Source organism: Acomys russatus, chromosome 25 (genome assembly GCF_903995435.1).
Source record: "Acomys russatus chromosome 25, mAcoRus1.1, whole genome shotgun sequence".
NCBI lineage: Eukaryota > Metazoa > Chordata > Mammalia > Rodentia > Muridae > Acomys > Acomys russatus.
This window is the reverse complement of record NC_067161.1, coordinates 28137478-28149828: the sequence shown is the minus strand read 5'-3', so window position 1 is coordinate 28149828 and position 12351 is coordinate 28137478. Positions and strand designations below refer to the sequence as shown.

Here is a 12351-nt window from a genome sequence, read left to right as displayed (position 1 = left end):
GGGAAAAAGAGTAAATCACGAAGTTCAATTCTCACTGCCGATGTAGGAAAGGTATTGCCTGGTCTACTTTCTGTGGTATTTGAAAACAGATGAGACTTACTGAAACTGCCAGGGTCTTGCAGGCTCCAGAAGCCTCAAGCTGGAAGCTCCTCCTTACATGGCCTTTCAAGCCTTCTCTACTCTGGAATACCTGACTCGGGCCATCTGAGGCCCTTTCTGACCCTTCCTTCTGTGTGCGTCCATGTCTGGGCAGGGCTGGGGTGAGTGAGTGTTTAGCAGGGTTAGCATTACTTAGCTCTGCAGTTTCCAATGTGCACAGACTTTGTCTTCTGCTTGTGGTACCTTCCAAAGAAGCCTCCATAGACAGGTCTGAAATACTTGAGGGTCAGAGAGCTTTCTAACTCTGAGTGCCCTGGTGTGGTAAGTCCTGAGAAGTAGATAAAGACAGGGCCTGTGAGGAGCTGGGACAGGAGAAGGATGGAGGCGCTATAGACCGAAGACAGGAGAGGGCATCGTTGTAGATAATTTGAGAACTGCAGATTGGTCACTGAAAGCTAAGCTCCACCCCCCAGGTGCCACTGGGCTAGGTTGATAGCACAGACATGTTTAGTTGACTCCTCGGGAGCCCCAGAGCTGGAGCATAGGGAGAGGAAAACTCCCTCCTCCCCCCCCCCCATCACAGATGGAGAAACTGAGGTTCAGAAAGGGGAAGTGACTTGTCCAAGTCACAAGATGAGTAGAGGTGGGACAAGAACCCAGGTCTCCTGATGCCCACCCCAGGGCTCCATCGTAGCCTTCAGCATGCAGTAGAAGATGCAAGCATCTCATGGAGTTGAGCAGTAGGCTGTCCTGGTGGGTTAAACGCCCTGTTAAACTAATACAGTTGGCTAAAGAATGAAGCCACTTTTCCAGTAGGGAGAACTGGATGTGAATCCAGTCACCACAGCCTCCTTTCTTTGGGGATTCCAAGGCATCATTAGCACTGTACCGAGAGACAGACCTACTGACAGGTTCATAGAGGGTGGACTGCCTAGGAAATCAGCAACAGTGGCCATCCTTTCCCCACAGAAGGGTATACACGCGTAGGGTAGCATAGCATGCCAACCATCTGTGAGTGCTGCCAGGCCCATGGTGGGTGAGACCCTAGGGCCCATACAGAAACTGCAGAAAGTAGCGTGGTTGTTGGGAGGTCGGAGCGTGTTACATGTGGCCCCTGCAGTTGTGGTGGCTTTCCCACTGTATACAATACCTCTCGCTTTTCTCTCTCTCTCTCTCTCTTTCTCTCTCTCCCTCCTCCCTGTCTCTCCTGCCCTCCCATTCCCTCCTCCTTCTCTCCTGTCTATGTCTTAGGCCTGCCAGTGGTCCCCGAGGGCTTTGTTTCACCCCACTGGTGGCACACAGGGCCGAAGAGGCTGCCGATCCCTGGTATAACACCGCCTGGCTGGGTTGGTTTGGGTGCCTACTGCGGGAGGCAGCAGGAACAGACTAGCCTGGCTCCTCAAGGCCCTTTCCAGCCCTCAGATTCAAAGACAAGTGGTGTGAAAAAAAAATATGAGAATAGCAGAAAGAACAAACCTAGTGCACTTGGCCCTTTGCATGCAGGGCAGTCTGTAGGCAGGAGTTAAGTGTCTTGTAGCCTCCTGTGGACTTAACGGATTTCCATCCAGAATCACGGGAAGGCTGTGCAATGCAGCCCAGGCCACCAGAGGGCGCCAGCATTCACTGGCAGGTTCAAAAACACAGAGGCTCCTAAAACGGTGGTGGGGTGGGGGCTGTTTTGAGCTTTGTCTGTTGCATAACTCCTCCCAATGTTAGAGCTGAAAGAGACTGGGTTGAGAGCTTAGCTGGTCCAATTCCTCCTGTAAGAAAAGGCAACTGGAGCCCAGAGTGGAGGCTTTGTTGTCTAAGGTCACACAGCAAGTCAATGGCAGTGCCTGGCTTTGAACCTGGCTCTTTTGATTCCTGGTTCAGTGCCCCATCCATGCTGTTACCATGGTCATCTGGGAAAATCTGAGAGTGACTGTAGAGTGACATGGATGTCCACACCTTTGGCTAAGCAGGGAAGGCAGGATCCTCTCATGGGCCTTTAACTACCTGCCATCGTCAGGTCCACCTAGGGGGTCCTGTGGGCCCTAGGCAGAGAACTTTGAAAAGTTGGTCAGTCTCCATCTCGGAGGTTTTCCACGAGGGCGGGCGGCGAGCTTGGTGATGGAATGCTTGCCTGGCATGTGCTGGGTCCCAGAAGAGCAGGGAGAGAAGGTTCTGTGGTTCCAGACCCACTTCTCTGACTAAATCCGTGCTTCCTTAAGACAGTTCTCTTTGAGAACGCAAGAAAGCACGAGGGAGGGAGGCGGGAAGGGAAGGCACGCGCTTCCTCGGCGTGGAGGGCCACCCTCACCTTCTCTCCCCTTTCTTTTCAAGCTATACATGGTGCGCACCATGCTCGAGTCGCTCATCGCAGACAAGAGCGGCTCCAAGAAGACGCTCCGAAGCAGCCTCGATGGCCCCATCGTCCTTGCCATAGAGGACTTCCACAAGCAATCCTTCTTCTTCACACACTTGCTCAACATCAGCGGTGAGCCTCGGGGCCCCGGGGGGGGGCGGGGGGGGGCATGCAGCGAAGACAGGGCATCCACCTCCCAGGGCAGCCAAGGAGACCGGTCAGACTGGAAATTGTAGACAGATGGAATCTTGAACCACACGGGGCCACACTTGGCTCCCAAGGGCAAAAGATTACTTTAAAACCAACCAAAAGAAAGGCCTTTCTGTCAGCTTGCTGGGGGGGCCGGGGGGGGGGGCGCGGGGCGGGGAGGAGGAGGGAGGGAGGAAAGGCCAGGCTCTGTTGCATGCATTCTGGCCCAAATGAGTTTGTCTGGTAGACATCGGTTAGAAGCGGAAAGCACACTGGGGACGCGTGTCTGTAGCACAGCCGTGCACTGGGTCAGCCTTTGGTCGGTGAGCAGTAGCTATGAACTCGGTTGTGCCGGGTTTCCATTGCATGGCCAAGGCAAGTCTTATAAAAGGGAAACATTAAGTTGGGGCTGGCTTACAGTTCAGAGGTCCAGTCCATAGTGGTCATGGCAGGAAGCACGGCGGCATGCAGGCAGACGTGGTGTTGGAGACTGAGCTGAGAGCTCTACATCTGGATCCACAGGCAGCAGGAAGAGACAGGGACACACTTCCTCCAACAATCCTCCAACAAGGCCATACTTCCCTGTGAGCCTATGGGGCCGATATTTTTTTTCTTTATTCTTCTCTTGTGTATAACATCCTGACTGCAGTTTCCCCCCTCCCCAATCTTTGCCCAGTCCCTCTCCTCACCTCCCCTTTCACCCACATCCTCTCCTCCTCTGTTTTCCTTTAGAAAAAAAGCAGCCCTTCCAGGCATATTAACCAAACACAGCATAACAAATTACAATAAAACTAGGCACAAGCCCTCATATCAAAGCTGGACGGGGCAACCCAGTAGAGGGAAAAGGGTCCTGGAAGCAAGCAAAAGGGTCCGAGACAGCCCTGCTCCCACTTTTAGGAGCCCCACAAGAACTACCAAACTACACAACCATAGCGTATATGCAGAAGACCTAGGTCAGGCCTGTGCAGACTCCCTAATTGTCACTTCCGCCTCTGTGATCCCCTATGAACCCTGGTTCGTTGATTCTGAGGGCCGTGCTCTTATGATGTCCTTGACCTCTGTGGCTCCTATAGTCCCTCCTCCCCTCTTCCTGATGTTTGCCTGTGAGTCTCTGCATCTGCTCCCATCAGTTGCTGGATGAAGTCATTTCATTGACTTTCTTTCCTTTCCCCCCCCCCCCACAACCCACCCCTCCGCCAGTCATGTTTACCACTATCCTAGTTCTCAGGTGGTCCAGCCTCTGGTTCCTGGCCCTCCAGGCAGTGTCAGGCATGGGCTCCATCTTGTGGCATGGGTTTTAAGTTGGACCGGGCATTGGTTGGCCACTCCACAAGTTCTGCATCACCTTTCCCACAGCACTTCTTGCAGGCAGAACAAATTGTAGGTCTAAGGTTTTGTGACTGGGTTGGTGTCCCAATCCCTCCACTAGAAGCCCTGCCTGGTTAGAGATGATGGCTGGTTCAGGCTCCATGTCCCCATGACTAGGAGTCTTCGCTAGTGTCACCCTTGTAGATTCCAAAGAGTTCCGTTGCACTAGGTTTCTACCTTGCCCCTAAAATGGTACCACCACCCCAATTCCAGTTGTCTCTTTCAGTACTCTCTTCCACACACCTGATCCCTCCTGTTCACCCAGAAAATCTATTCTATTTTCCCTTCTCAGGGAGATTTTTATGTACACACACACGCGCGCGCGCGTGTGCGCGCGCACGCACACCATTCCCTCCTTGTTACTTAGCCTCTCTGGGTCTGTGGATCATAGTATGACAGTCTTTTACTTTACAGATAATATCCACTTATAAGTGAGTATATATCATGTTTGTCTTTCTGAGTTTAGGTTACCTCACTCAGGATGATTTTTTTTACTAGTTCCATCCATTTGCCTGAAAATTTCATTATGTCCTTGTTTTTAATAGCTGAGTAATACTCCATTGTGTTAAACATACCACATTTTCTTTATCCATTCTTGAGTTGGCAGACATCTAGGTTGTTTACAGTTTCTGGGTATTATGAATAGAGCTGCTATGAGCATAGTTGAGCAAGTGTCTTTGTGGTGTGATGGGGTGTCCTTTAAGTATATGCCCAAGAGTGGTATAGCTGGGGCTTGAGGTAGATCGATTCCCAATTTTCTGAGAAAGCACCACACTGATGTACAAGGTGGTTGTGCAAGTTTGCACTCCCACCAGCAATGGAGGGGTGTTTCCCTTGCTCCACATCCTCACCAGCATGAGCTGTCACTTGTGTTTTTGATCTTACCCATTCTGACCTGTGTAAGATGCAATCTCAGTTGTTTTGATTTGCATTTCTTTGGGGCCATTTTCCTTCATACTTTCACACTAGTCATTTTTCCTAGCAGTGGACACTTCCAGACTATATCTCAGTCCAGTACCCTCCTCTTCCTCTGAGAGGCTGGGCTTTCTTTATTTTTTATTTTTTATTTTTTCGGATTTTCAAGACAGGGCTTCTCTCATAGTCATGGCTGCCCTGGACTCTCTTTGTAGACCAGGGTGGCCTCGAACTCACAATGATCTGCCTATCTCGGGCTCCCAAGTGCTTAAGCTGAACTTTCAAGACCTCCAAGTAGTAAGAGATCCAAGGTTACCACATACAGGGGACAAGGGGCCATGCTTCCTTGAAAGTCAACATTGGTAGGTGTGTCCTATCAACAGGGTTTGTGTATAAATCCATTTCTTTTGGGATAACCTGTCCTGTCTCAGAAGCTGACAGATGCCATTCATCATAAATGCTACCAAGCTGGCTTTGGGCACAAGACAGGGAAGGGCCATGTGTGACACACCTACCGTGCTCCTGGCAGTGACAGCCAATACATAGCAGCTGCTCAGGTGTGTGAGCACTTTCTGCTAAGCTGCAGCTCTCTCCCTGTGCTTCCAGAAGCCCTTCAGCAGTGCTGTGACCTCTCCCAGCTCTGGTTCCGAGAATTCTTCCTGGAGTTAACCATGGGCCGGCGAATCCAGTTCCCCATTGAGATGTCTATGCCCTGGATTCTAACAGACCATATCCTGGAAACCAAAGAACCTTCCATGATGGAGTAAGAGGCAGCTTTGGGCCAACCAGGGAGCTCCTGGGGTGGATGGGGAGGACAGAGCCACAGAGCTCTTTGCTTTACAGAAAAAAACAAAAACAACAAAACACTGAGTATAAATGAGGCATTGTACTCCACCCCAGCCCTTAAAAGGGCTTAAAAGGGCCCCAGCCCCACCTGCCCTTCCTCTCTTTGTCCATCTCATAACAGCCATACCAGAGAAATCAGCTAGGAAGCAAGAAGCATCCTCCTAGGATAAGGTTTTTAGACCAGGGGACCCAATAATATCATGGATTCTGATCTCTGTGTGCAAATTGGAAGCAAGACCTTCCTGAATGGAGGCGCTGGGAGCACAGTGGGAGGGCGGAAGGCTGCCTTCAGGTCCAGGCCGTCGGGCTCATCTCTCATGCCACGCCTTTTCTAGGCCCCCCGTGACTCTGTGCCCCTTCACAGGTACGTCCTCTACCCCTTGGACCTGTACAACGACAGCGCCTACTATGCCCTCACTAAGTTCAAAAAGCAGTTCCTGTACGACGAGATCGAAGCCGAGGCAAGTGCTTCCTTCCCTCCTGCCGTCTCTCCCAAGATTGTCCAAGATTCAGCAGTTGACACAAAATGGGGAGGGGGGGGGGATCAGTGACTCTTTCCAGGAAACAATATTCATACTCCCTGTGACAGCTGAGGCTGTCAAACATAACAGTGTGCAATGGCCCACTCCTTTCTGTCCTGGACCCCAGTCTGTGCTATATTACCATGAGGGGCTGTAAGGACCTCCATGTGCATATACAACTCAGCTTGCAAGTGGTGCCTCTAACTATTCCATAGGCAGGTCTTGAGCTCTGGAAATGACCATCAGGGCCTCTAGAGGGGCTGGAAATATCTGGACAAGAATTCAGAGTTGGTTCTAGAAAGGAAGTGTGGGGTCTAAATGAACACTCTTGCTTTGACCCTGTAGATTCCATAGAGGGCACATTGAGGGTCATGAAGTTCAGAGGCCTAGGCAGGAGGCCTCACCATGGGTGTGAAGCCAGCACCATGGGTGTGAAGCCAGCACCATGGGTGTGAAGCCAGCACCATGGGTGTGAAGCCAGCACCCAGCACAGCTCCTGCTATGGGTTTTGCTCTATGTAATATAGTGGGTGTCAAATAATAGGTACAGAAACGTTTAAGTAAAGGCTTCATCTCACAAAGCTGAGGACTTAATAGGAAGGAATCAAAGATGCATCCCCACCTTTAGCTCTGTCCCCTGCCCTGCTGTTGCCAGAGCCTGGTCTTTTTGTTTGTTTGTTTGTTTGTTTGTTTGTTTGTTTTTCGAGATGAGGCCTCTCTGTGTAGCCTTGACTGTCCTGAAACTCACTCTGTAAACCAGGCTGGCCTCGAACTCAGAGATCCACCTGCGTCTGCCTCCCAAGGGCTGGGATCAAAGGCATGTGCCACCACCGCCCCGCAGCTGAGCCTGGTCTCTTTAAAGTTTCGCGTTGCCACTTTTCGCTCTGCTCCTTGATGGGAGATATGGCTCTGATGCTTGACATCAGGTGTCAGCTTGTCTTTCCCTCAAACCTCGTAGTAGCCCATGAATGTGGTGAAACCCTTTGGTGTAAGGCTTCGTACACTGAAAACCGTGGGATTTAAGGAAAGCTTGAAGAAGGGCACTTGTCTATTGCTAAGGACATTCTCAAATTTAACTCTGCAGAGCCAGGGAAAGCAAATACAATGAAGAGACAAAGTCTTTGGGGTAGCAGGCTGCTAGAGGTAGTCATGACATAAGAGGGCCAAAAGGAGCATTGTGGAGGGGCTGGTTCCTAGGCTCCTCTGCCAGCTAACTGAAGCCTGAAGAGCAAAGGGCCGAACTGTGACATGCACCCGTCACAGTCACAGACACTTTCTTCGTTTGACCCTTTCTGTCAAGGCTGTTACGTTGCCCCACAGTGCACGTCAGTCAGCCCTGCCCTGGGCCCCTCCTAACTGCCTATGTTTCTGTGATTCACGCAGACAGGATCCACTGACCACTGACCACACTGCTTTCTCCTCACCAGGTGAACCTATGCTTTGATCAGTTTGTCTACAAACTGGCGGACCAGATCTTTGCCTACTACAAAGCCATGGCCGGCAGGTAGGAGAGCCTCCGTTGTGAGGAGCGTCCTTTCTTCAACTCCCCTGTGGGGAGGGTGCGGGGGGGGGGGGGGACGACGACAGGGGAGGCTTGTAGATTCCCTGTTCTTCCTTCTTCAGCACCTGAGGAAAATGGAGCAATTCCCACGGGCTTGGACATTGAGACACATTGTAACGGGGAATAGGTAGATAGTCTGCAGATACTTCATGAGGTCTACAGTTCACAAGAAGGACAAGAGTGAGAAGAACTGAAGGAAGTGTGTAAAGGAAGTGAAGGAAGCACTTGGGACTCTGGGAATATGTGGTCGACAGACCTGAGCTAGTCGAGGCCATCTTAAGGAAGCGTAGTCTAGGGAGTTAAGTGAAAAGTGTGGAGGACCAGTCCAGAATGTGCAGGCAAAGGGAACTTCTTGTCAAAGCCTTGGGAGAACAAGTACAAAAATAATGCTTGCCTGGATGGGGCTGGTGAGAGGCTTCAGTTACTTCATGGCAGAGGCCACTAGAGGGCGGGTTGTGTGACCTGGCACCTTAAACTTTGAAAGTCCTGGAGAGGGATACACTGCCACAAAATGCTAATGTCACTCTCTATAAATCCATGGAGAATGTATTTAATGTGTGTAAGGATGGGTGTGTGGAGATGTTTGGGTTGGAGGTGTGTCAGATTTATAGGCCTATCAGTGCTTACTGAAAGATACTGATTTAACCACTGGTGTCCCCATCCTCAGTGAATTCCTGGGTTTTAGAAACTTGCAATCAGCAGGGTGTGGTGACACACATCTTTAATCCCAGCATTTGGGAGGTAGAGGCTGGCAGATCACTGTGAGTTCGAGGTCAACCTGGTCTACAAGGCAAATCCGGGACAGAGAAACCCTATCCCTAAAAAACAAAAAAGAAAGGAAGAAAGAAAGAAAGAAAGAAAGAAAGCTGCGATTATGAAGACAAATCCACTTGTATAAATGTATTATGGTTCTTGCTGGAAGTTGAGATGAACCAATCAGCCATCCCAAGGGTGATTTCCCCATCTCAGTTGCCCCGCCCCTCCCCTCCCACCATGGAAGGGATTGGCTTCATTTTGCTCTGACAGACTTGACAAGCACTGTACAGGAAATGCCATGAACACAGGACCTGCTCTGGGTAAAGAGAATGAGTCCTAAATATTAAGTAGATAGAAAGCACAAAGGCGCATTCATTGTAAGTAGTTGCTTAGTAGGTGTGAGTAGATCAGGTAGGATGCAGTAACAACAAGGGACGCAGCATTTCGAAGACAATTCTGGTCCTAAATATGCTGATGCTCTCTTGGTAAACAAACTCAGACATATTACATCATGGAGACTTTCTATATTTAGCTTATAAAATCTCATCTTTGGCCGGGCGTGGTGGCGCACGCCTTTAATCCCAGCACTCGGGAGGCAGAGGCAGGCGGATCGCTGTGAGTTCGAGGCCAGCCTGGTCTACAAAGTGAGTCCAGGATGGCCAAGGCTACACAGAGAAACCCTGTCTCGAAAAACCAAAAAAAACCAACCAAACCAAAAAAAAAAAAAAATCTCATCTTTGGCACTAGAGAGATGGCTCAGGGGTTAAGAGCTCTTCATGGTCTTCCAGAGGCCCTGACTTCAATTCCTAGTAGCCATGTGAGATAGCTTACAACCACCTGTAACTCCAGGGGATCTGTTGCCCTGTTCTGCCCTACACATACACACACACACACACACACACACACACACACACACACACACACGGAAAGGGTATAAAAATTCATCTTTAAAAACACATATCCCAGGCTGGGCATGGTGACACACACCTTTAATCCCAGCAGAAGCAGAGGCAGGAGGATCACTGTGAGTTCGAAGCCAGCCTGGTCTACAAAGCGAGTCTAGGACAGCCAGGGCTGTTACAAAGAGAAATCCTGTCTCAATGTCCATACACACATATACCTAACCCCATTTGAAAAATGGCCCTCAGCAACTTTCCCTACAAGATAGTGCTTTCGGAAGGCTGGAAGTTGAGAGAAGCTGGGAAGTTCAGAGAAGGAAAGAGTAACACAGGCCAAGGCCATCCATCTGAAATAGAATGCTACCACAAGTGGGAGCCATGTACACCCTCCTCAGTGTTTTAGAGCAGCCATATTTTAATGAGGAAAAGAAACAGCAGACATTTAATAAAATGTTTTGTTTACTTCAACAAACCAAAGCCACTAACATTTCAACATGGAATCAGTGCAAATAATATTAAGGACATAGCTCTGTGTCCTCCTAGAGCTCCTAAGTCTAATATGTATCTGGCAATGGATCTCAGTCTGGCTATTCAGGACCATGCCAGTTTAAATATGTCTCTTTCCCACTGAAAACCTTTAAATGACTTCCAATTCATCTATACATCCTGCCTCTCTACAGGGGTTCTGTGGTCTCACAAGATCTGGCCCGTAGACTAAGATGATGACCCTGGTTCGCAAGCTCTCATTCCCTTTACCCACCCTGACTGCCTTTCCTTTTCTCAAACAAACCAAATTTTATTGTATGGGGGGGATAACCTTACCTTGGCCTTAGCATTATCTTTCAGCCTCTGTCCTAGATAAATTAATACGTAAATAAATACAAAGACTTTCCATAACTCCTAACTCCAGATGACCCTACTTTCTTGTTGTCAAGTACTAGGGATATTCTACAACCTTTGCCTCAATATGGAAGATAAAAATAGTACACATGGCTTATAAAACTGTTGCAACATTAAAAATAACTGTATGTGTACGCATATGCAGGCATGTGTGTATCCATGTGTTTGTGTCTGTGCAGGTGGTATGTGTATCTGAGTCTCCAGGTGTATGCTTATGCGTGTGTATGTGTTGCCTAGTGAACAATGAAGACTATGCACATGTTTCCTCTTGTAAACCATTTCATTCTCTTGCTTGCTCACATTTTTTTAAGATTTATTTATTATGTATATAGTGTTCTGCCTGCATGTATACCTGCAGGCCAGAAAAGGGCACCAGATCTCATTATCGATGGTTGTGAGCCACCATGTGGTTGCTGGGAATTGAACTCAGGACCTCTGAAAGAGCAGCCAGTGCTCTTATCTGCTGAGCCATCTCTCCAGCCCAATTGCTCACATGTTTATCAGTCTCTCTTTATTGTAAAGTCAGTACTGTGAGGGCAGAGGGGACCTAGATGTCCCTGGCACCTAGAATCTTCATTGGGATATACTACGAATGCACTCAATTGCTTTTGTCATAAGTGAAGAACAGAGTCTCTGCCCTGGATTGCCCACCTTTAACTTAGAAAATTCCATATCACATATTGAGCTTCTGTGACCTGAAAGGAAACTGAGGAACTGTGTCCAGAGCAGCCACAGTTCTATTGGAAACGTCTAAGACTGTGTGTTCTGGGTGGACCGTGTGGCCTGGCATAGATGTGGCTTGGCTGTGGAGGAGCCATTTGCCACCACGTCCAGTGCACCTGTTTCACGTTGCTCTCTTCCAGTGTCCTGTTGGATAAACGTTTTCGAGCTGAATGTAAGAATTATGGAGTGATCATTCCTTACCCACCATCCAACCGCTATGAGACGCTGCTAAAACAGAGACATGTCCAGGTACGTGGGAGGAAGCCGTGATGGGGAGGAATGGGAGGAACAGGCTGTGTGGAGGTGGTGTGAGTTTTCCTATCTGCCTGAAGTGTCTGCACCCAGACCTAAGAGCCTCAGAATCTGTTACAAACAGTAGTGAGCATCCTTTGGTGCAAGTTTTAGACTTCCTGGCTCCTCTCCAGCTGGCCTCTGAGAAGCCCTGCCTACTGTGGCCTACCATCCTGAGCAGTCCCCTTTTCTTCCTCAGCACTCACTGTCACACAGAGACAGGTAGACCCACCCCGGAAATGAATGAGAAGGGTGCAACCCCCTTACTTGAAGCACATTGAGCTAAACCCAGGGTACAAACTGGTTCATTTTTATCCAGTGGTTTCTCATAACATTTGACCCCAGATGTAGGAAAAATACTGCTGGGGACAAGAACACATCTCTCTCTTTTAAAATGATAATCTAAGGTGGAGTGGAGGACCGGTACCACCACAGATGCTAAACTCTCCCTGCCAGTAGCTAGACTGGTAGCAGAACAGCCCACGTGCAGTGATATCTGTGTGGTTGTTGTGTGGTCCTTGGCCTCTGTGAAGGAGCAGAGCTGAGGCCAAGGAGATGCTGACATGAGCAAGAAAGAATCCACATTGAACTCTGTGGGCATCCATTGCCAGTGTCTAGTCACAAGAGAGAAAAAACAAGACTCAGTAGATGAGCATCATTAGTTGCAGCCAGAATTAGCCACAGGATCCCCTTATGGGACCTTAATTGGTTAGTAGGAAATGTATCCTAAGATAAGTAATACTTAAGAGTGATCACTTAGCACCTAGCAAAGCACAGTGCACACAGCAGGTACTCAATAAATGGTTATTGTTGTCTTCATAGCATCTGCAATAACACCCATATGGATCCCAGCGGAAATTATCTTAAGCTGTATTTTTCCGCCCTTTAATCAGCCCTTCATATGCTTGCCTTTAAAATCCCTCCCGTGAAGGCATAAAGT

The 12351-nt window shown here is 49.0% G+C and overlaps 1 protein-coding gene across 2 annotated transcripts in view; it reads left to right on the top strand.

Annotated features, from left to right (window-relative positions):
- The window catches only part of Cyfip2 (cytoplasmic FMR1 interacting protein 2), a 102869-nt gene that overhangs the window by 33779 nt on the left and 56739 nt on the right, over window positions 1-12351 (top strand). The window contains exons 15-20 of one of the 2 annotated variants that reach the window (XM_051167219.1): window positions 1351-1425; window positions 2422-2575; window positions 5522-5678; window positions 6126-6222; window positions 7709-7785; window positions 11261-11369. In XM_051167219.1, the coding sequence (XP_051023176.1) occupies window positions 1351-1425; window positions 2422-2575; window positions 5522-5678; window positions 6126-6222; window positions 7709-7785; window positions 11261-11369 (669 nt within the window). The remainder of the gene's footprint in view (window positions 1-1350; window positions 1426-2421; window positions 2576-5521; window positions 5679-6125; window positions 6223-7708; window positions 7786-11260; window positions 11370-12351) is intronic. The other variant, XM_051167220.1, reaches the window with a different exon arrangement.